The sequence below is a fragment of the Paralichthys olivaceus genome, chromosome 7, assembly GCF_024713975.1.
Source record: "Paralichthys olivaceus isolate ysfri-2021 chromosome 7, ASM2471397v2, whole genome shotgun sequence".
NCBI lineage: Eukaryota > Metazoa > Chordata > Actinopteri > Pleuronectiformes > Paralichthyidae > Paralichthys > Paralichthys olivaceus.
This window is the reverse complement of record NC_091099.1, coordinates 24306707-24330248: the sequence shown is the minus strand read 5'-3', so window position 1 is coordinate 24330248 and position 23542 is coordinate 24306707. Positions and strand designations below refer to the sequence as shown.

The following is a 23542-nucleotide window of genomic DNA, read 5'->3' as shown; positions in this document are numbered from 1 at the left end:
ATAAAACACCTATACCAAGGGCTATATACAGTATCGTACATTAAACTATTTTACATTGGGGATTTAAAACAGGGGGAATAACATTGAATGCAATGACATACTCATCATATTGATGTGGAATATTCACTTTGCAACACATATAAACACCATTATCAAAATAATTTCTTATTTAGGTCTAAAGTCTGAATATTGGTGTCCATTTAACGTAGTAAATAAATGTATTTATATTTATAAAGCATTTTTCTAATCTTGCTGACCAGTCAAAATGCTTTACAGTCGCCTTTGCCATTCACACATTCATCTTGGGTTCAGTAGCTTGCCCAAGGGCACTTCGGCATGCAGAAAGGGAAAACTGGGATAGAACCGCCAACATTGGTTAGAGGACAACTGCTCCACCCCCTCAGCCACAGCCACCATAGTCACTGAAGTTAGAAGCTATTGAGGGTATAGAGAACACAGGGTCTTTACTGAGTCATGAAACACCAACCTGACCATCAGCTCCCCCTGACGCAAACTGATCTCCAGTCCTGGAAAAGGCTACTGTGATTACAGCACCCTGCAAAACACAATGTTGGTGATTAACAGAACTTACTAAGGCAAAGAGCATCAAGGACTATGGAAAATATTGGAACAGCTGCTCAGACTGCCTGTAGAGTCTGATAATGTCTGATCGGTGTCTGTGAGTGAACTGAGCTGTGCTGCAGCATCACCTTGTGTCCATGCAGGGTGTAGATGAGGCGTCCCTCCAGCAGGTCCAGAATCTTGACCATGCCATCAGTGGAACCGCTTATCAGGTAGTTGTTGGATGGGTGGAAGGAAAAACTGTTGATTCCTGCACTGTGGACTGATCCCAATGGCAAAATAAAATGTTTTTAGCCACACACACAAACAAGCAAGCAAAACACATTAGTAATATAATAAGTAATTCACCCTTAAAGAAGATATAGTAGAAATACTGTGTCTGAATGCTCTACAGGATAATAGATTAAAATTCCTCCTGGAGAAATTTTGAATGGGTGCCTTGTTCTTGAGAGAGACATTTCATTTAAGAGGAAAGATAGAGACCCTGAGAGAGAGTGAGACAGTGAGAGAGAAAGAAGGTGGAGACGACTACTTATTTTGAAAATCTAGGCTCTTGACAGGTTTCCTGATAACATCCTGTTACTATGGGGGGGGGGGGTGAGAATCCCAAGACTTTGCCGAACGTACAGATATTTTTTTTATTGGTTTGAGTTAAGAAATGTGACCATGGGAGGGAGTTATAAAATGCTGACTGTTCCCTCAGACCTTTTCTTTTCAAAATTAACATGGCATCCAATGGAGAGGTGAAACCGGAAAACTTTTGTCAAAATAATTCTACAAACAAAAGCATTGGTCTGAGAGAGGTCATAGTGACATGTCTGCAAAGCAAACAACCGTATTTTATTTTGATGTAAAAATCATGTCTGACAACCTTCATTTGTGGCTTTGAGAGCAGTTTTAGCACCAAAAGTCACTGAAAAACAGCCGTTTTTTTAACACTCGCTCTAACTGGGCGAAAGACCCTGACTCCCATGCATTTGGGTTTCTGTATTCTTGCGATTTGCGAATGAACCGCTTGACGAATGTGCGCGGTTTGATGCTCTTTGTGTGAATGTACATCAAACATTGTGGGAGGAAAATTTACAGAAGCGATGCATTGCATTGCAGGGGCTTCGCCTAGTGGTGCACTTCCCATAATAATTCCTCAGCTGACAAACAATCAGTCAGGATCTTCTACATTTTACAACTATTTGAAAGAACATTTTAGATAATGACTCAATTTTCCAATCTTGATATATCACCAGTATTCTACTGTAGCTCTGACATTTTGACACACCCTGATAATGCTGAATCAGCTTGTTGGTCCGTAGATCCCAGATTTTTAGTGAACTGTCAGCTCCCGATGATGCAATGCAGGTGCCGCTGGAGTTGAACTCAACAAACGTTGTTGACCTGTGATAATAAAAACAGAGTCAGTGACCTGTAGCAGCTACCAGGAGGTAAATAATACACAGCAGTGCCATCTATGGGAGAAACCGAGCAATGACTAGACCAAATCAGTTACAGTGGTTTTTACATTCTTTTTGTATTTTCTATCATTTGATAGGGACAGTGCTCATCAATCAAAATACATAATACAATTAATGAGAGTTAGCTTTTTAACATCATTTTCATATATTGTCCTTAACCAGTTTTTACAAGGAAAAATAAAATGAACTACCTTCCATAATTGTAAATATCTATGGATAATTTGTGTTCAATTACCATAACTAACTGTGCAGGCGATATACAAAAACCCATCATTCAAAATTTAATGTTTAAATTCTGTTCAGTGATGCTTTAGTCTACAAATCAAAATTCAAATTATGAAACTGAACAATTCTACTGTTTAGAAACAAAAAATATATAATTAAATGAGACTTTGCTAATGATTTTGTGCAATTACACAAACATATTTCATCAAATTCACCCCACAAAAATAGCTGCCACAAAATAAAATAAAATAGCTGAGAAGAATGAAAAGATGCCCATGGAGGTTATTTCTGGGAACTTACCCTCCGTAGTCAGTGAAACAGTTGATGCATTGTTTGCTGGATGTGTCCCAAAGTCGGACTGAGCGGTCGTCCCCACAGGAAGCTATGAGCCGCCCATCTGGAGAGAACCTGCAGCAAGGAAAAGACAAAAACAGTGTAAACACACAATAAATATACTATAGCCACGCCTGACAAATAAGTAGCTTAGGCCTACTTATCATAGATGTTTCATAAGCCGTTTTCAGACATGACTTGTGGAGGAACTCTGGAGAATTGGTCCAGACTTTCTCTGCGGTTGCCTGTCAAATATTCACAACGCAGCAGGAAATTCTCTGTTCAGATACATAAAGTAATAATTATCTAAATTCTTCATCAATTCTTTTTGTTCACATCACATTGTCACCGATGGAGGTTCTCCTGCTGTGTTCTCACATCGTCTCCTCTATACTTTCTGCAAACTTTAGGGAGCCAGGCGTAGAAATTCCAGAGAAACTCAGGAGATTCTACTCCAACATTTGCGTTCACATATAAACCTCTTCTCAGCCAAGCTTAGTGCATGTCTGAAAGTAGCTATAAAGATTCTGCACAGGTAACAATCACAGAAAACAAACTCTGCCACATGTGAAATCAGCTTTAAGACTTTATATAGACAGTTATGTGTCTTTCCTAATAATGTCTCAAATGACTGATTAGGGAAAAATTTGGCTGCAACATTATCCAGTGTGAAAAATTGAAGAGGACTTAATACTTTCTGAATGCATTGCAACATGTTTATGTTTAATATCCATGCACATTCTAATGCTATACTGGGTGCTGACAATCATGCTGTACCTGGCACAGCGCACCCAGTTCGTGTGCTGGTTGAGGGAGTAGATGAAGCACTGTCTATGAACGCTCCACACTTTGACTGACTTGTCATCAGACGCTGTTACCAGTCTCTGGCCATCGTGGGAGAATGCAACACTGCGCACCGAAGCAGTGTGAGCTTTAAACTCTGTTGATTCTCCTTTCCTGTGATACAACACACAAAGAATACACTTACTTTAGTCTGCACCAGATCATTCATTCTATATGACTGTCCATTTATTGTACTTGGTGAATAAAAAAGTCATGGTTAAAGCAGTAACAGTGACTTTGAAAACCTACATGGAAGGCGTCCACAGTCTGACTGTTCGGTCCTTGGACGACGTTGCCACCAGGTTACCTGATGGGGAGAACTGCACCCCAGTGATGACATCTTGGTGGCCGACAAATCGAAAGGCCCTCGTCTTAAGAGCCAGATTCCAGATCATCAGGCTCTTGTCCACTGACCCTGAGGCTGGAGGAAGACAAAAGAAAGACGATTCACTAAATAAACTGCTCAGTAGAATCCGTACAGCTCCCCTGCAGGAGATCAGTCATTGATTTAAATACACATGCTAAATTTAAAAATTTAAAAATGAATTATCTTCTATTCTAAAGTTTATAAAAAAAAAGGGTTTAACCCTCAGGACTCCTTAAAAAATATTTCCTCTCACCTACTTCTCATGTACTTTGGGACAAAAAAGTCCTGCTCTCTATCCATCTATCTATCTATCCATCTATCTATCTATCTATCTATCTACCTATCCATCTATCTATCTATCTATCTATCTATCTATCTATCCATCTATCTATCTATCTATCTATCTACCTATCCATCTATCTATTTATCTATCTATCTATGATTCTCCTTTGTGCTTTGCCCAGCTGTGCCTTTATGTAAAGTGTGCTGTGCATGATGATGGCACAACATTTAAGTCTGGATATTCCCATTTCTACATATACAGTATACACATGTTGTACATGTAGCTCTTGTAAACAGCTGCATGATTATTTCCAAAGATTTTTGTTGTTTTACTACTAAATGTTACAGATTCTGATTCTCTACATTCTTCGATATTTGTAAACATATTATGTGTATCATTGTGTAAAAAGTGTTTTTAAGTTAAAATGAGATTTTTTTGAGAACCAAAAGCATGACATATGATTACAACCAACTATCTTCTGTACATTTCTGAGGCTCAAAGCAGCAGCAGCATGTTTTACCCAGTTGTTTGTTGTTTGGACTGAAGTCTGCACATGTGACAGCATCTTTATGACCCTTGAAGTGTCTCTCCAGGGTGGGATCATCCTGCAGTGACAATTCTCACAATCAGTCAGCAAAACTTGACATTTCCTCTGCAGATTAATGAAAATGTTGTCTGACAAGAAGGTTGAAAGAGTTGTGCTCCGTGGTTAATGTGTTTAAATACTTGTTCAAACACATGGTTTTTTATATTCACTTAACTGTCCGTGGAGTAGCAAAGAATCTCGAACACTCATCGATTTATTGATTATCATATTGTTGTTACATTTGTTTTTATTGCCCAGCCATAGATAGCACAGTAATGAACACACACAGTGTGTACACCAAGGTTATTATAGTTTAGACATTTTCATTAGTTTTTACTTTTATTTAGTTTTTCAGTTTGCTTTTTTATTTCAGTTTAGTTTTAGTTAGTTCAACAAGTGATTTTGTAGTTTTAATTTAGTTTTTATTTTGAGGAATCGACTAGTTTCAGTTTAGTTTTTATTTAGTTTTAGTTTTTCCAGGTATTAAGAGAAAGCCTTGACTTGTAGAAGCTGAAAAAGGATGAAACAATGTGTGACACAAAATATGGTTTATCAAGTCCTTTAATTTTATTCTTTAACCATCACCTGCAGGACAGGCAGTGATCCAGGGTGAAAACTAAACGACAACGAAAACAAAGCTGAATTTATCTGCAATTCAGTTTAGTTTTAGTTAGTTCTGTATTGTTCATTGTAGTTTTTATTTAGTTTTCATTTTTTGTAATTATTTCAGTTAACTAAATTATTTTTTCATTGCTAGTTTTACTCTTAGTTTCCGTTAACTATAATAACCCTGGTGTACACACGCTCATGCACGCCGATACTCATTGACATAATGCATTCCCTAGCCCCTTACCACAACCTTAACCATCACAACTGAATGCAAAACCAAACCTTAACCCTCAAAATGACTATTTTACTTGTGAGGACAAGTCATAATGTCCAGAAACATCCGAATGTCCTCACAATGATGGTTTGGAACCAAAATTGGCACTCATAACTAAAGATAGTTACACACACACACACACACACACACACACGAGGGTGTATATACATTCTCCAGACTTGACTCTGCTGTGTGAGGACACACTGTTGCTATGGTGCAGGGCACTTCCTGTGGGACGCTGCCTTCCTGATCAAGCGCGTTCGAGTTTACAAATATCATTAAAGAGACATTTCCCCGGGACATCGCTTAACCCGGCATCAGCAAAAAGTCTACCACACCGCCAGAGACCCAGCACAGAGGAACCAGGCTGTTCTTCACAGCAGCAAATCCTCTTAGCGCAGACGCAGCTAGCAAACTCGCCGACTCAGCTCCCATTAGCACAAGAGTACGTTATCAGAGTAAAGGCACACTTTTCCTCGTCCGCTTCTCTCCCCGTGATAATGACCCAATGCACTCACCAGGACAGACGCCATTGTGGGCTTCGGCTGTCTTCACGGAGCCGATGGTGTCAGAGGGAAACTTGTTCTTCTTCCATGACTGTCAAACTGTGCGCCTTCAGCAACAGTCCCAGACCTGACCTGTCGAGCCCAGATCCCCCCGCTGTGCCCTGTCCAGCGGTCTCCCGGTGAGATTTACTCTTTCCTCATTGACTATCAATGAAAACTGACTTTTGTTTTTTGCGATAGCGGCAAAATTCGCCGACTGTGTCCTCACCGAGGATCTGTCCACCTGTGGCTCGATGATGCTGCAGCGCAGGGAGTGCTGCTGCATTCAGGAACCTGGCATGGAAAATCAATTACAAATAGATCCGTTGTGAAAGTTGTCAAAGGGAATGCTGACCTACAAAGTTGAACAGCAGCAATATTCAACTCAAATGAAAACATTGAATGTTGTCAGAGTGTTCAATACAAGGAGCTTTTCTAAGGGCTGCCAAAGAGCCAGGAACTCCAGCATTGTAATGATCTAGAGTAGATATGAGGACGCACACAGATTTAGATTTTCTGATAAAAGAGCTGATTTCATGAGGCAATCACTTCATCAATAGATGCAAACATTTAAAAATGAGGCCCTATATCAACAGAAGGAACGAAAAGCATTTATAAAACCTCTTAGATGCATGACGGACAGAAATGCCCTGACACTCTTTTCTTTACTGGATTTGTTTATTGTGCTTGAGTAAGACCCTCCTTTATGCTTCTGCTGTGTTATTGTGTCTACTGTATCAACTCCAGTACTCGCTTGAAAAGTTTCAAAACGCCTTCAATGTTTGGAATCGTTGCCTCTAAAAATCCGAGAATAATTCCGGTTATTACTATTGGACGTGAATGCACCATGTCGTGAAGGTGGAGCGTCCCTCGCTGCCTAGCAACCGGCCGCTGGTATCAAATGAGAGCGTTCTGCGGAGCGAGTATCGGCTGCTCTGATTGGTCCGAGGTGGCGCACCGACGAATCATCAGCGACGTTGTTAAACCGGTAACGGTAATGTTTGGCAGTTCAGTTTGAAAGGATGTCGCTCAAGCAGGGCATCGGCAGTGTGCAGGTAATGTCGGAGAAATAACGCGGCAGAGTGTTTTATCTCCCCGCTGGCTGTCAGAGCTGAATGAGTTGCATGCACCGTGAGCAAAGCGAAGGCTAACTCAGTCAAATGTAGCTGTCCTAGCTAGCTAGCTAGCTAGTTAGTTAGCGGTCCTCGGTACACCTGTAAGAATGTGCACCTTGCTGTGGTCAGTTGCGTTCTTCCGCGCAGATGTTAACAATGTTGTTTGGTTTATAAAGAAACTACTTGTGTGCACGCAGCTGTGGTGAATATCCTCATTGTGCTTTTCTTTCTAGTACATGAAAACAAGAATACCGAGTAACGCTAAGTACCAACACGTCAAGAGCCGCTTGGATACAGGTACAGGTTTCAATGATTTACGTGTCATGCTCACAGGGTTTCTCTGTTCTCATGGGTTTCATTTAAAACATCCCACATCCGGCTCTGGCAGTCAGGACCCCTCAGCTCTGGAACTCACTGCCCAGGATCTGAGACTTCAGTGACCTCCCTGTGAATCACCTCTTACAACATATCTTTGTAATGTGATGAATTCTAGCTCAATGTTTGATCTCCACCATCTGAGTTATTGTTATTCATATTTGTGTTGTTGGTGGTGTTCTTCCCTTTATTCATTATATTCCTCTTTGTTTCTTATCTCTTGTTTTAGTTTTTTTTACAGTTGGGTGGTTTATTTTCTATTTTAATTATCTTTTATTTGCCTTAGTCCAGAAATGAAATCCTTGTTTATTCATGTGAAGCACTTTGTAACTTTGTTTTAAAACTAGCTGCATAGATTAAGTTTATTATTAATTATCACTTTATTTCAAAATGAATAGTCATTGTAAAGCAAAGCAGGTTATAATAATCAAATGAAAACGGAATGATATAGATATAGGGTATTCTACTAAAATGTCCTCATAGACAGGAAAACAGAACCAGATATGAATCTCACTCTCAATTACTCTTAGTTAACACAATCAGCAGAGTATGTCTTCTTCTGGAGCAGCATTGGGATGTTATCTCTGAACTAAATTATACTTCACACAAGGTTAAATATTGTAAACAATAATCATGTATCAAAAACACATTTTTCGCTGTACATGAGGAAAAGAGGCTCAGACTTCGTGGCCTAGGAGTCAGTTAGCAGGTTGAGGAACTTGTGTGCAGTGTTTTCACTTGTCATCTTCCTGCCTGGTACAGTCACTCGCTGCAGAGCTTTCCAGGGATGTCTTAATGACAAGCAAAGTAGTCAGCAAACCCCGAAAGCCCTTGACCCAACTCTTTACTGAAAGGACGAGGAAGAAATTGAGGGAAACTATCTTGGCATATAGCACCCATCCTCTCTTCTGCCAGTTTGAGCTTTTGAGCTCCGGGTGCTACAGACTTCCTCCAGCAACTACAAATATTTCTAAAAAGTCGTTGTTTAAGATTTCTTAATTCCAAAAAGTGGCATCTAATCCACAGAAAGGCTATTACTTATTGCCCATTCTTGTTTTATGTTTGTTTGTTTATTAATCTAATTTTATTCTATTCCATTTGATTCTGCTCTGTTATATTACAAGTAAGCTTTTCTAGAAAAATTCATGACATATCACTCAAATAGAATAAGTATTTCAAGTCATGTATAAGCCAGTGACATCTGAAACAACTCAGCTTTAAATCTTCTACTGCCTCTTCATCACATTGTTGTCATGTTTGGTTTTGCAGGATGCAGCCTTACGAAGTACATGGAAAGACTGGAGGACATTAAAAAAAGTAAGTAACTTGTTTGTAGAGGAGAGGAGATCAGAAAATAAAAAAAGTGTTGACCTGACCTTCAATTTCTTAGGGATAAGACTGGGGTAAGTAGTGTGTAGTATGGATTCATTCATTGCCTGAAGTAGTCGTTACAGCTTGTTAGACCAGTGGTCAGACCTTTTGACTCAGTCCAAAGTCATCATCTTCAGCCATCATGGTCATTCTAAATAAGGTATTTTAAGACTGAGTGTCATCGGGGCTGTGAGGCAACATTTACCTTTCTTATTTTAGTCTTTTATTTCCTTTGTTTTTTTTATTCTCCATTTCCTCAGATTACAGATACCGTGCAGATGAAATATTTAAGCGGTTAAAGGTGACGACATTTGCACAATTGGTAAGAACCTGTTTTTATTTCTTTGCAATACGGCAACGTCCTGCTGGATTTACTATCAAGTGCTTATCTACTTATTTGTTGCCTATATTGTGGAGATGAATAATGTGGTCGTAAAACCTGATCTGTTTACTGTTCTTAATAATTGATAGACTACTTGTGTAAATAGTTCTGCACAGACAGCTCTAACAAACCATTCAGCTCAGTTTGTGACTTCTATTTATGGACTCCAGGATATCATAGTCTTTGCACTTTTACTTCCTAATTGTTTTAGCTGGTTTTCTTGCTGGTATAAGCATTGGTGGTTTCAAACTTGTTCTTCTCACCAGATACTTCAGGTAGCCTCTGTGTCAGACCTGAATGAATGTGAGAATGATGGGGACTCACACTGCCCAGACGGTAAACGTTATTCTTTTGTAGCTTCATACTAATAGGCTGATAAAAATGTTCAAACATATTGAATTAGGGTTCTCGTCCTGGATATACTGTGATGGATTTAAGTCTCTGACAGTGGGTGACAATCTGTTGATTTCACACTCATTTGCAGACGCCCTGTCTGAGATGTCCGATGCAGACCTGGAGAGTTTCAACGAACACACCAACGGCGCCCAACGCACGTCACCACTTTCAGATCCCCATGATGCAGGTGACAAGACGGAGATCTGCTGCTCTGCCAGGTCAACGCTGTTAGGGTAAGAACGGCCTTGCTGAATATCTCACATCCCATATTACTCACTGTTAGGAGGACAACCTTCATCCAACATGCTGTGGAGAACGAGGGCAAGTATTTTTAGCAAGTGTTGCACTTAAAGGCATAGTTCACTCAAAAATGAAACTTCACCACTTCCCCTCACCACTATGCTAATGGGAAAAAAACAAGGTCATTTACATTTTATTTTTAAGCTTAAAAAAGCCCTTGTGGACACTTGGATGACACCACACAAGCAGAATGGAGGCATGTTATGTTTTTATTGTGGTTTTATTACGTCTTGGTCACCAGTTTTGTGGACTCAAACACTTACCCACACCTCCATCGGCATAGTGGTGAGTAGATAACTGGTGAAGTTTCATTTTTGAGTGAACTATCCCTTTAAGGGTTTAAGCTGCAGAGTAGTATATACTGGCTGTAGTGTAGAGTATAAAGCTGTTTTCAGACATGAACTACGGAGAATGTCTGCACAATGGGGTCCAGAGTTTGTCTTTCAAGCATGAACAAAGAATCAGGAGATTCTCTGCTAAGATGTGTTCACAAAAACAAGAACATTTCCCAAGCACTCAGGTGAGGGTTACATCCTGCTGTGGAGATCACATGATTTTGTTCACAGCACATCCACACCAGCATTAGCCTTTATCACCAAAAGCTCTCTTGACACGTTTGTCGGTATCTTCTACATGTTTGACTCCACTTTTGCATCCTGACATATTTGTTTTCGTCATCAACACACCAACTCACTCAGGGTAGATCTCCGGCTGGTTGGAGAAACTCCAGACAAAGTCCAAAACCACTTACTCAGACATTTGCGTCCACAAAAACAGCCCCTCCGGAGAATGTCCGGACTGGTATTCAGTGCATGTCTTAAAGCAGTGTTACATAAACTCCAATACACACAGACTCACCCTCAGTCACACTCATTATCCAACAATCACGGTCCCTAATCGCAAGAAGCCCTGTAATCCTACACCCACCATATCTGTGTCACCGAACGCACTGTCCCTTAAGAGATTCCACCTGTCCTCCAAATCCACCTCCTGTATTATGCACAGTCACCTCCCTCCATCTGTCATCAGCGTCCCCTCTTCTCACCTGCGTCTTTGCACCTTCCAACTGCAACAGAAACCCCAGGAGTGTAACTCAATCTGCAACCTCTCCCGGGGCTGCAGACTGTTTGTAAGGGTAAAGCCGTTGGCTCACATTCACGGTGCAGGAAGGACAGATGGAGAGGAATAGCACTGGGGTAAAACTCACCTTCACATGGGGACATTGTTGTGTGTTTGACTGACTTCCACTGTCAGTTTCAAATCAACTGGTGTGAAAGCTGTCTGATTTGAAGACCTCCCTGCTTTATGAAACACACAACATCAAAATCATGTACTGTAGTGTGTCCTCTCTGATGGTCAGAGGGATTAGCAGATGATGTAGACGTTGTGCTTCCACCATCTTCTGGTTGGTTAGTCAGTTTTTAAGCTTGGATCAGTGCTGCAACTGAAAAAGTCTGATGCAAGAAAAGTAACTGGCAACTATTTTCATAATCATTTCATCATTTCAGTCTTTTTTCTAGTAAACAAACCAATCAAATATCGCAGTAGACTGAATATCTTTGTGGATTTGTCTGTTAATTTGATAAAATAAGACATTTGAAGAAATCTCCATGGAAACTGTTTTTTGAAAGCCATGACAGGCATTTTTGTTAATTTTGCAAATCTCCTAACCTTGTGCCTCTCACAGCGTTGTCAGTGGTGTGGGAGAGCTGAGCCTCGACACGAAGAGTCAGAAGATGGAGCATGATGCTGACAGGCCCTACCCTGACTGCCCCTACCTGCTGCTGGATGTGCGTGACCGCGACCAATACAACTGCTGTCACATCATCAGCGGTAGGTGGCAGGAAAATGATCATCAAGCTCTTTCTGCCAAATAGAATAATGTCAACAACCATATCATTTGTTTATCTTAAAGCTCACAGTTTCCCGATCACCTTGCTGTCTCGAACAATGAACCCCTTCACCAAAGAAGTGCTGGAATATGTATCCTTCAACCCGAACTGGCATTAAAGACTTTTTAGATATGTTTCCATGTCAACAACAACATCAGGGCTTTTTGATTATTGTCTTTACTGAACTTAACCCACACTCTGCTTAGAAAAACGCAACAGGGAAGATCATCATTGTGTATGATGAGGATGAGAGAATAGCCAGCCAGGCAGCCAGCACCATGTGTCAGCGAGGAGTCGAGAATCTGTTTATGTTGTCTGGAGGTAAGTTAGCATTCCACTTAAAGGTTCAGTGTGTAAGATTTAGGTGAAAGGGAACTATTGGCAGAAATTTAATGTAGAATAATCCTCATGATGTTTTCACTAGTTCGTTTCATCTAAATTGAATGAATTGTAGTTTTCTTTACCCCAGAAAAGACCCTTTATATTTAAATACTTTATATTTACATGGAGGGGGTCCTCTCTACGGAGGCCGCCATGTTTTTTACATTAGTCGAGACTGAAACTAAACACCTTTTGAGTTTTAATGACAATTAAAGGTTACCACAGGTTCTTTATCATGTTTGGAAGGAGAGGGAGAGGTGAGGGGTGTTCAGCTGCAACATGCAACTTTAACACTAGATATCACAAAATTCTACACACTGTACCTTTAAGTTGTTCACACTTTCTCTAAATCATAGGGAATATCTTTTACCATTCTGTGGTTGCAGTCTTGAGTGGTGCTGGAGCTTACATTTCTGCGTTTCAATAACTCAGAACATGTATGTAAGGGAATATAAAGAGGTACTACACACTTAAATGTGTAAACTAAATTATATGAGTGCTCATGACTGTAATGAAATACATGAATACTGGTTTTAATATCACTTTAACATCTACGTTTATGAGTTTAACGTGACTCATAACACCACTTCATGTATAAAACCATCTTGGACCTTGCAGGGACAATGCTAACGTAGAGTCAACCGTTTGGGACGTCTCTATGTAATTTATATATATCTGAAAACTCTAACAGGCTCGGGACCACAGCGCTTCTCAGACAGTTTAGCACCAGCCGTCTCAGCCCTCTGAAAAAAGGCATTTTTATTTTTATATTTTATATTAGTCAACCCATGCAACATATGTTTTTTTTTTTTACAAAATTTAAAAAAAAGATGCTTTCCTCTTCCAGGTCTCAAGGTAGTTGCTCAGAAATTTCCAGAGGGGTTGACGACAGGCTCCATCCCGACCGCTTGCCTGTCGTCTCCCACATCGTCAAAGAAGAGTTTTGTGCAGCAGCAGATGCAGGCGGCTGAGATGAGGTGGCGCTTTACATCAGACGAGCTGACCAAGATCCAGGAGCAGCTGGAGGAGATACTCATCCCAAGTTCCAGTAAGACCACACTGTCAGAAACTCAGAACCCCATTTTCCAATTGAAAATGAGATTTTACAGTAGGGTAAGGTACTGTTTTAGGTGTTCCTAATTTTATATTAATTGGCAATTTCTGAGAAGGTTTTGCTGAAAAAAAAAAAGGTAGTTTGGTTCTGAAATAAAATAAAAGTTGGGATATAGTTAAGTGAGTTTTTGTTTGTTTGTATTGTGTGTGTGTGTGTTTGTATTGGTCTGTGGTCTCTCTTTCTCTCGCTCTTTGAATCAAGCTACACAGCAGCAGGCTGCAACTGTAGGGGAGGCCCCCCCTGCCCTTTTTGTTTGCCCATTGTTTTGCCGTTGTCTTTTCTCAGTTAGTTTGTTATTCTATTTTTGAGTTGGAGATGTCCAGTAGTCTAGTTTCCCTGTTTTGGTTTTGATTTAGATTGAGTTCAATAATTGAGGGGGAAGTGCTGGGTATGATGGAATGTATGTTTTGGCAATTTCTTATTTCAGCTATTACAGGGGCTGTGATAGTTCAGAGGGGTTCATCCCTCCTGACTCAGACCTAGAATTTTGCTCAATGATTATGGCTATTATCAGGCAAATTAAACATGATTCAAAACCAAATTTCCATTTGGTAGAAGTAACACTGACAAATGTTTTTAATTCATTTGATTTCATATTCCTCATCAGTGTCTGTGTGTGCATTCTCAGAGAGCTGCATATCCAGCCGCATGTCGACCCTCAGCTCCTACTCCAACACATCCAGCAGCAGGAGGAGTCGACTGAGTTCCTTTGCATCTGGAAGGAATAGCGCCAGGATTCAAAGCAGTCGACCCTGGAAATAACGTTCAACCACACATACACAGAAACAAACATACCTCCGACCAACCAAATCAGCAGCAAATAACTTACAAAAAAAAAAAAGAAACTCACTCTTCATCTTCACTTATCCCCATCACTATGACATTCCTAAAAGAGTTACAGTTTGATTTCTGCAGCGTCAAACATTAAATGTTAACATGAAATGAAGGATGTGCTTGGAATGTCTTTATTGCACCAGTTTGAATGTATGTTGAGATAATGGAAGAGAGAGTGATCCAGGTTTTGCTGTACTTTTGTAATGAGCCTCATGAGGTCTTATTTGAATTTCTTAACTGACGAAGCACAAACAGCCTATATGTGTAACTTCTGCATCCACTTACACACTAATGATACTTTGACTTTCTGTTGCATGTCTGTGTTTATGCGTGCACAGCACATTGTGAACAGATTTAAGTGGAGCCTTCGCACAGATCAACGTGCACATCACAAGTTCCCAGTACAAGAACCAGACTGTACAGGCAGCACTTTGTTTCTTGGCCATGCTTTTGAAAAACAGTATTGATTGGTGGCCTTTGGTTTTGCTGGTGATTTGCTCCGTTGTTTCTTGGCTCCTTACTACACTAATGAAGTGAACTTAATAAAAAATATGGACTTCTCCATTTTTGTGATCATTTTGTGTTTTCAAAATCAAGCCTAACTGGCTCTAACCAGCTGATCCCATCACATGATTTTGTTGATTAATTAATGTGCATGATTAAAGTGTACGATTGTTTGCTGTTAATAGTAATTGTGAAATTGTCATGATTAAAATGAATTCCACTTGGATCACCTCCATTCATTGTTTGTGATCTATGTCCCCACCGCTCCCTTCCTGCTCAGCACATCTGTCTTCAGGTAAAAATAAGAAAATTTGAATTTTAAAATGATTAACACCAACTTATGAGAGAGACCAACCTGGATACTTTAAAGGTTTCTATAATGACACTTTCAGGTGTGCAGCTTCTATGTTCCTTTCCCCAATATGAAATATATTTAGGATTAAAATGGGAGTGATGTGAATAGTGTTTAAAGTATCTCAGAAAGAAGCTGTGGACTGGCTGATAATGCAGTGGTGGTGTAATGCAGATGGGTGAAAAATGCTAAAAAAAAAAGAAAGTGTGCAATGTAATGAATTTGAAATCTTTCCGATCATAGAGACATAAAAGCTGCAGTTTTCCAGAGGTGCTTGTTTATTTATCTGTGGAAATCATCTGGACAGAGTAGGAAGATAATGATGGTGATATTAGTCTTGAAGGTTGCATCTGCCAACAGTGACCACACAGGTTTTTTAGTATGGGTTCTTGAGGGTGTGATCCATGATGGCCATCAGAGCCAGCCAAGTCTCCTGGGCGGTGGGGATGATCTGATTGGCTGGCAGGATGAAACCGTAACGACCTGTGTCCCTCAGCTCAAAGGTGAAGGAGTACTTGATGCCCTGGTTGTAGGTCCAGTCGATGGTGCCTCCACTGGCTTGGTCTGCAGCAGAAACGGGTATCGTTCAGAGGATGATACTTCAGGTGTAAAACTAATTTTGAGGCAGGAATCGTCGCAATGGAAGTCCTGTGCTTTGATTCTAAATATCTTAGGCGGCGTTTTGCAGTTAAAGCAATCTGATGCTCTGCCACGGGGAAAAGAATGAAAAGAGATAGTGTGCAACAACAATGCCTAATTAGCCTAATCACAGTAGTTTGGTCAATTTAAGAATCCAGCGTTTTGCTGAAACTCCTTCAGCTCAAGAGTTAAAGAAGGTTGTCCTCTAACCAACCCCCAAATTGCTCCTGAAATATATATAGTTATATATGTGAGTCATATGTGTGACAGAAATGCTGTATGACTGTGTGTAAGTATTAAACAGTCTGTTATTCTAGCCTCGATGAAAGTATCTCCATTTTTTTTATGCTAAAACACATCTCCAAATTAAAGCCGACTGAATTTGGAGGTGCAAATTTGGTTACAGTATTTTGGTGACTTTATTTTGAAGTTTGTATATTGTCACTGTCTTGCTTGAGGGCACTTCAACACTGATTATGTCCCTGAACACACTAAACGTTTGTTCTGTTTTCTGTGATTTCTAGAATCATATTTTATTAGAGATAAAAAGTTGATCAATTTAAAGTTAAATAATAATGATCACAACAACAACAATAATAATAATAATAATAATAATAATAACACTTGGATATAGGAAAGTGTTGAAACTTACAGATGGTGTTGATGATGCTGCCATATCTGTATCTAGTACCATACAGGGAAGCCAGGTCTGTGATAGCCTTTTTAGCCAGAGCGTGCTGTAGGAAGACATTATCATAATATTATGTGAATATAAAAGTATATATATAAAATTCATTGTTTCTTATACACTATAACATTCAACATCACGGGCAAATCTTTTTTTAAGGACCCAGAGAGGATATCTAAATAAAGAGGTTAAAATAAACAGTCAGTGAGTTTTTTACCAGCTCGTTTTGGTCCTGGACTGGAGTCCTGGTGTAGCCGTAAGGATACAGAAGCATCTGGGAGTAGGCGTGGATGGAGACGAACGCCTTAATGTTTCCATGTTGCTTCACAAAGTCCACAATGGACTTGACCTCGGACTCAGAGTGAGCCCTGGGGCCACGGAAGGTCTCGGAGCAGGGGCTGTTGCTGGCACCAGGTCCTACACATGATGACATCAGACTTAGAGGAAGTGCAAGGAAATATCAGTGTCTATAAACAGCCTCTGAACTGAAATGACTGTGATCACTTAGTGCATTTCAACTGGCCCAGCTCACTTACCATATTTGCTCATGGTACAAAAGTCTCCACAAAGTGCCAAGCACTAAAATATGTGAGTGATTTATTGTGTCTTCTGCTTCCTGGTACGCATTTTGTGGCAAGTCTGAGTAATTGCGGGAGTTTTGGGCCAATACGTTCTCGATGGAAAAACCATAAAAGAAAAACTCAAGCCCCAGGGATGATCCTGTTTAAAATCACTCTATGAAGACTTTGAATATCTGCTACATTGATGCCACCTGGAGGTAGCATTGAGGATGACACTTGCAGATACAAGTATAAATACACCAAACTGCAAAGGTTTATGAGGTGATTATTCAAATAAAGTATAAACATAACCGATTATTATTTGACAGTAGGTTTGTGTTGCTTTAATTTAAAGAATTTTACACAAGGGGAAGACGTTACCTCCAAAACCAGCGTCCCAGTTCCTGTTTGGATCGACACCAACGCAGCTAGAGCCAGGGTTGGGCTTCCTGGTCTTACGCCACATACGGTTCTACAAAGGAAGTCCCCACAGTTTGTGTTTTGTTAATGATCATGAATCGTATTTTATCTTTGTATGTGAGTTCCATTTTCCCATGTGTGCTTATTGTTGACAATCATTATTCATATCTATATAACTGATATTACACTATTATTTGTATGTGTTAAATCTAATCAATCATAAAGACTGAACAGTTTTATTATGAAAAGCTGAATGTGATAGGAATTCATTGGTGGATCAGAAACGTACGCTGTTGTGGGTGTAATAGAAGCCATCAGGGTTTGTCACAATCTCCAGGAAGATGTCCATTTTGTCGAGGATGGCGGTCAGAGCAGGATCACGTCCGTAGGAGGACACAATCTGAGGATGACACGATAGTCAGCGCAGCAGGTCAAAGGTCAGAAGCTGCTGTGACAGAAGAAAAAAGACTGATAATTATCAGAGCACCTTCTTGGCAAACCAGGTGCCGCTGGCCTGAGTGACCCACTCTCTGGAGTGGATTCCAGTGTCGATCCAGATCGCGGGACGGTTGGATCCACCAGTGCTAAACTGCGACAGAAGGACGGAGCAGCAAAAATAAATCAGTAAATATATCTGTATAGAAAATAAATGCTGCAATGTTTTTCTGCTGTCGTAACAAGTGAATTTCTTTGGCTTGGGATGGATATCTTATCTTATCTCTTACCTTATACCTCATATAATGTGTTTTTATCAAATACAACATGGGAAATGGGAAAAAACACTGTATCTGAATTTTTTTTTTTATTCTGAGTCAGATTGTTTACATGTATAATTAGAGTGGGTGTCATAGTTTTTGTATTAATCTTAACTCTCTCACCTTGAGCACATTCAGGGGACGGCCCTGGTAGCTGCTGCCGATCACGATCTTGCTGACCATGCCGGGATTCTCAGCCACCAGCATGTCCTGGAAGCTGTAGATCTTAAAACAGAGACACAGATATCGAGGTCTGAACACAGGACCATCACTTCAAGCTGCAGCACCAATATCTAATCAGAAGAAAAGCACTGGTGATGACTTATATGGTACTTTCCTTTTATCATTCAATCATTCAAAATTAAACTTAATTAATAAGCAACCACTGTAATGGTTTAAATCAGACGTGGAACACATGTTTAGATTTTGTTTCCACTTGAACCTTGATGAAACTGAATGATGTTAGGTAACAGAGTGGGTGCATGTACGCACCTCTTCGATGGTGTGGTATCTGGAGTAGTCAAAGTTGTCAGTGTTTCTGGGCGCAGCCACACGAGCTGCAGAGTCCATCTCCTCCTGCTCCTCATCCAGAATCACCTGAACACCCGTCATATCAAAGTCAGACTGAATGTCGTCTGAGCGACTTTAATCAATCACCGCTGCTCTGTTCGTACCTGCAGGTCTTCAATCATGACGGAGTAATCGATGCCCTGAGACTCCAGGTACATTCTGGTGGACTGCAGGCCATGGGAGGGAACTCTAATGTGCACAGGAGTGTCCACATCAGTCACATCCTTCCAGAAATCCAGCTGAAAAAAAACACATTCTAATGTATCCCTCATGTCCATGGAGCAAAGAAGTTGGTTCTTACTTATATTACTTTCCATTTTTATCTCATTATTGATAATGGCTGATAGATCACCTCCAACTCTATCATGTCCTCCAGATCCTTTATAAGTGAGAGCTGGACCTCATCCTTCGGAACAATGCGAAGCACCTGATCTCTGCAAGAAGAGAACCACAATGTTTTACAACTTTTTACTCCACACAAGTAGAAGGAAGTTGGCTCACATGTGTTGAAGTACGATTTCTCAAGGCTGACTGGTTCTGCTTGTGCAGAATGTGTGCAGTGTTTTGAGGCCAAATTTGCCAACAGTAAAATATGAATTGGTTATAGGAGCCTAAGGTGTTTATTTTAAATGCATGTGTATAAACACACTTTTTACAAACAGCAGCAATAAAACTGTAATAGCCATTTTTCTTCTAACCACCACACTACTACTCGTCTGTATTTTGTATCCACACGTGTCTTTACCAAGATCAGTGTTCTACCACGAACTTCCTAAACATTTTAATTACAGCTATGAAATACACATTTGCAGTTTTCATTTATGTTTTTGTTTTTGAACAAACGTTCAAATCACAACACAAAAATCATGTGTACAGATCAGTCTACCACACATAGCATCCTATCTATTTGTCAATAATCACATTTTAACCTTTTGTTTCACTTTTTAACTGTTCTCGTATCGCATTATGTTGCATTGATAGGTGTTTGTGTCTCCTCAAAATCATCTGATTTTAAAGTTTGGTTTTGTTCACGTGTTTATACATGAAATATTGTATGAAGTGTCATTGGGGGTCTAGACAGGTGTAGTGGAATAATATTTACTATCTGTGAAGATTCTCAGTTATCCAGGCCATGCTGATGGTTTTTACAGGTTGACAAAGATAGTTTTTTTTTTTTAGAAAGAAGTAATCAACCAGCATAAAGTTACAATAACATACTTAAGTAGTTTCAAAAAGCATCAGTGCATCAGTCACACAGCAGTGAGAGTCCTGTGCTGGTACACTTACCCCTCAAATGTCTTCTTGCAGAGAGAGACCACCAAGAGTGTGGCGAGCACGAGCACCAACCTCATCTTGCCCAGCAGTGTGAAACTGGCTGAGCCCAGAAACAAGCTTTTATGGCTCGGCATGCTCCGTCACGTGTCCAAACCACAACCTTGCTTAAGGTGATGGAGGTGTCAGCAGCTGGTCCCTTTCTCACAGCAGTCTGGACATATCAAACCAAACGTCTCATGCAATTGTGTTTGTTATTTTTGTTCTAAGTTTTACTCAGTTGATAAAGAAAAGGCTAACAGTCAGACTGAGACGATGTAAAGAGCAGAAATGTTTAAAGGACTCGTTAGAACACTGTAATCTCCCTGTGTATCATTTTCAGTATTTAAACGAAACTGACTGGCTTCAAATGATAATATCTACCATAGAATGCCTTTAATGTCATCACACAATGACGCATGGTGAAATTACAGCAGCTACCACTGAAAAGTACATTTAGTAAAAAAGAGATAAAATACAACATAAAAATGAACACGTTAAAAACTATACAAAATAGTGCAAAAAGAGGTAGTTGTGGTTGGATAGTAATATTGCACAGCGGATGAGGCTGGATATTCTATAAGAATCACTTCCATCCATCCATTCACTATAATTGATCTAATTGATCTTATCTGGAGCCAATTCCATACATAAACATACAACACAGGAACCGTCTCGCTCTACATGCCAATCTCCCAGTGCCATTAAACTGACTGCTTTTATTTTTGATCATTAACAGCTTAGTTAATGAAATGCTAGCAAACAAGGAAAAATCCTTATTAGATACCCAGTTTCTCAGTGGCCTGAAAATGTTCTTGTTGAATAAAACGAATAATCATATATATATATATATATATATATATATATATATATATATATATATATATATATATAGTCATCATTAAATGCAACTCAGACTTTTAAAATCTTTACATCCATTTTAGTGAAGTGAGCTTTTACTTAGCTTTTTCTCTTTTACATTTTGTTTTTACTCTGAAATGTCAGCAACATAAGGACGTGCAAACCTCTTTGACAGATTCAACCAGCTGTTGTAGCAAATCTAGTTTCGGTTTATTTCTCCCACATAAAAATTCACTTTTTATTATTGTTATCATCATGATTTGATTATTGTGTACATTTAGTTGTAGCCTATGATTTTGTATCATAGTACATCCCTTCTGCAAATGGTAGCACACAGTGAAATACTCCTAAAACACAACAAGGAACAGGTAGTAACAACGGCTGTGTTTTGTTGATCTGCATGTTGTGTCAAGTAAGCAGGACGTACAGATCAACTTTTTGTGTACAATGTCCCTCCACCGTCATCTTCCTCTTTGTTCATGTTGGGGCAGAAACTGTAATCAGGCAGCAGTCGGTTTCGGTGAGCTACATTTAAACCAGCTGTGGGGACCTGTGTGTACCGTGAACTCTACGTTAGTGCAGAAACACTTCCAGACATGACAACGCCCAAAATTAGGAGGTCTGCTTCATAGCAAACGACTTCATCAAAGTACAACTCTGTCACCACTGATGCTGTTTCTGCTCTCTGCCTCTAAAACAATCACATGTATAGTCCTGGAGAATGTCTGATATGAACAAAGGACGTCAACATTTACAAATATTTTCAAAGTGAAATCCAATGATGCCCTCACACAGACACCTTCTTATGTGTATGTGTTGACCACATATATGAGAATTTAATCATTTGAGCTCACTTCACATGGCAGCAGAGTACAGATCCTTGATTGTTACTCACTAATTTGACCTTGTCCCACTGCACATGTCCCAGAATCTGACTTTGCCTTATGCAAGACAGCTGATAAGAAGAAAAGCAAAGAGACAGAAGTGGAGGTGTGAAAAGCACCTGCTGGAGGGTTCCAGGTTCGCAGAGACTCACAGAGTAGCAGACATGCGTAGGTCCATATCTGTGTCCTGCTGAAGTCCCCTCGAGCAAGACGCTGTGCTCCTGCCTCGGGTTAGGATCTCTCAAGGCTTCAAGTAATGCATGAAACACTGTCATGTCAAGAGTTGAACAACGTCACGGTGAAACAGCATTCTGAGTAAATACAACTTCCTTATTTTCTTAGTTTGAAAAATAGTCTTGAAATACTGCTTACATTGAAGCATGACATTTTATGTTCAATATCATGTGCAACATTACTTACATATTACTTACTCCTATTGTCATTGTCATTGGAACTTTCTATTGCCACTTTAGTTTTGTGCTAGTTCACTGTTTCCTACCACTTATTCTATTTCTATTGTCATTTCCACCAGGCCCTGGTTCTGCATAAACTCCATACAGATTTTATATTTTTATTTTCACTCATATTTTTAATACTGCACTGTTACTGTTAAAACTTCCTTTCTGTCTATCTTATCTTAAATTAATTTAATCAGTCCCATTGTTCAATCTGGATAACATATTTGCATGAATGTACATCAGCATTCATATGAGGGCCTGGCTATTGTTTGTAGAAAGGTTTTCAGTGGGCTACAGAGTGACGTGGCTGTAGTATAGTATTTGTTTTGGCTCTGATTGCATGGTCACTCCAACCTCGTTGAAAATTTGACCTCACCCATCTGTAACCTATAAAAGCTGACGCTCCCTCTCTCTCCCTCCTGGACGGCTGGTGAACTCCAGGACCCAGGCTTGGTTTTGTTTGGTTTGCATTTTGTTAAGTTGAGGCCTTTGTTCATGTTATTGATAATCTAGATTCAGCAGTGGGATGTAACAAAGTACATTTACTTTATTACTGTACTTAAGTACTTTTTTAATGTATCAAAGTTTTACTTTTGTAGATATACTTTCAGGTACTTTCCATCCACTGCATATATCAGCAAGGTAGCCCCTGCATCCTGCAGCAGCGGCACTGGCTGGTGACTGAACACCAGACATGGATTCAGAAGCAGCCTGCAGCGACGCTCAGCAATTCTGAATGTTTTTACTATTGTTGTATTAAACAAAACATGCAGCAGACACACAGTTTGTGATGCACTATTGGATTGGATTGGGAATAGACTGCACTCAAAAAAGTTAATATGGTACTTTTACTTTTTCTTGAGTACCTTTCTGTCAATTTATTTGTACTTTTATTCAATTAAAATGTTTGAGTACGTCCTCCACCCCCGTCTAGATTCACATTTAAATTTTCCTCACAGCCAATACTCTCACTTCACAGTGATCACTGCTGTATTATGGTTTGGTTTGCTTGTATTAAGTTGTACCTAATAAATGTCTTTCTTATTTAAACGGACACTGTGTGTGGGCCTCCCTTCTTTCCAATGCTCCTGAACAAACCATGCATAGCAACTCTCATACGCCACAATTGCTGCTGTGTATTTTTAGGCATCGTATCATTGATGTTAATTGCGACACTCCCTAATCTCGAGTGTCTATGGATTCTTCTGTTTGCATGTTCAAGTGACAGTAAAAGCCATATTTTTGAGCCTAACACATACAAAAT

The 23542-nt window shown here is 39.8% G+C and overlaps 3 protein-coding genes across 6 annotated transcripts in view; 1 reads left to right on the top strand and 2 right to left on the bottom strand.

The window, feature by feature from the left end:
• Positions 1-6229, bottom strand: part of poc1b (POC1 centriolar protein B) — a 41588-nt gene extending 35359 nt beyond the window's left edge. The window contains exons 1-8 of the mRNA XM_020078692.2: positions 6090-6229; positions 4623-4707; positions 3702-3873; positions 3387-3566; positions 2577-2684; positions 1859-1974; positions 711-844; positions 488-556 (exon numbers count right to left, since the gene is read on the bottom strand). Of these exons, the coding sequence (XP_019934251.2) occupies positions 488-556; positions 711-844; positions 1859-1974; positions 2577-2684; positions 3387-3566; positions 3702-3873; positions 4623-4707; positions 6090-6104 (879 nt within the window). The 5' untranslated portion in view covers positions 6105-6229. The remainder of the gene's footprint in view (positions 1-487; positions 557-710; positions 845-1858; positions 1975-2576; positions 2685-3386; positions 3567-3701; positions 3874-4622; positions 4708-6089) is intronic.
• A 5-nt stretch (positions 6230-6234) lies between these two features.
• Positions 6235-15015, top strand: cep41 (centrosomal protein 41). Of its 3 annotated transcripts, none has more exons than XM_069529272.1 (11): positions 6235-6256; positions 7465-7528; positions 8876-8923; positions 9238-9299; positions 9626-9695; positions 9844-9988; positions 11743-11888; positions 11971-12038; positions 12154-12268; positions 13176-13376; positions 14071-15015. In XM_069529272.1, the coding sequence occupies exons 2-11, from the start codon at positions 7468-7470 to the stop codon at positions 14202-14204; spliced, it is 1050 nt and encodes a 349-aa protein (XP_069385373.1). In that variant the 5' UTR covers positions 6235-6256; positions 7465-7467; the 3' UTR covers positions 14205-15015. The 3 variants fall into 3 exon arrangements, with proteins under 3 accessions (XP_069385373.1, XP_019933985.2, XP_019933986.2); XM_020078426.2 differs by lacking the exon at positions 6235-6256 and adding an exon at positions 7028-7171; XM_020078427.2 differs by lacking the exon at positions 6235-6256 and adding an exon at positions 7215-7355.
• A 377-nt stretch (positions 15016-15392) lies between these two features.
• Positions 15393-22148, bottom strand: cpa5 (carboxypeptidase A5). 2 transcript variants are annotated; one of them, XM_069529270.1, is made up of 12 exons: positions 21940-22148; positions 20052-20250; positions 19117-19198; positions 18869-19003; positions 18687-18791; positions 18318-18419; positions 17927-18028; positions 17729-17839; positions 17401-17491; positions 16677-16876; positions 16424-16508; positions 15393-15696 (listed from the first exon to the last, which is right to left on the bottom strand). In XM_069529270.1, the coding sequence occupies exons 2-12, from the start codon at positions 20171-20173 to the stop codon at positions 15509-15511; spliced, it is 1323 nt and encodes a 440-aa protein (XP_069385371.1). In that variant the 5' UTR covers positions 20174-20250; positions 21940-22148; the 3' UTR covers positions 15393-15508. The 2 variants fall into 2 exon arrangements, with proteins under 2 accessions (XP_069385371.1, XP_069385372.1); XM_069529271.1 differs by having other exon boundaries at positions 21973-22137.
• Positions 22149-23542: the final 1394 nt, after the last annotated feature.

Excerpts from the sequence above, each read along its gene's own strand:
- cep41 (XM_020078426.2), top strand. The coding sequence starts at position 7,139 with ATGTCGCTCAAGCAGGGCATCGGCAGTGTGCAG. Across the intron at positions 9,696-9,843 it reads GGACTCACACTGCCCAGACG|ACGCCCTGTCTGAGATGTCC; the intron begins GTAAACGTTATT and ends ACTCATTTGCAG. Across the intron at positions 13,377-14,070 it reads GATACTCATCCCAAGTTCCA|AGAGCTGCATATCCAGCCGC; the intron begins GTAAGACCACAC and ends GTGCATTCTCAG.
- cpa5 (XM_069529270.1), bottom strand. The coding sequence starts at position 20,173 with ATGCCGAGCCATAAAAGCTTGTTTCTGGGCTCAGCCAGTTTCACACTG. Across the intron at positions 17,840-17,926 it reads GCACCTGGTTTGCCAAGAAG|ATTGTGTCCTCCTACGGACG; the intron begins GTGCTCTGATAA and ends TGTCATCCTCAG. Across the intron at positions 17,492-17,728 it reads TCTATTACACCCACAACAGC|AACCGTATGTGGCGTAAGAC; the intron begins GTACGTTTCTGA and ends CTTCCTTTGTAG.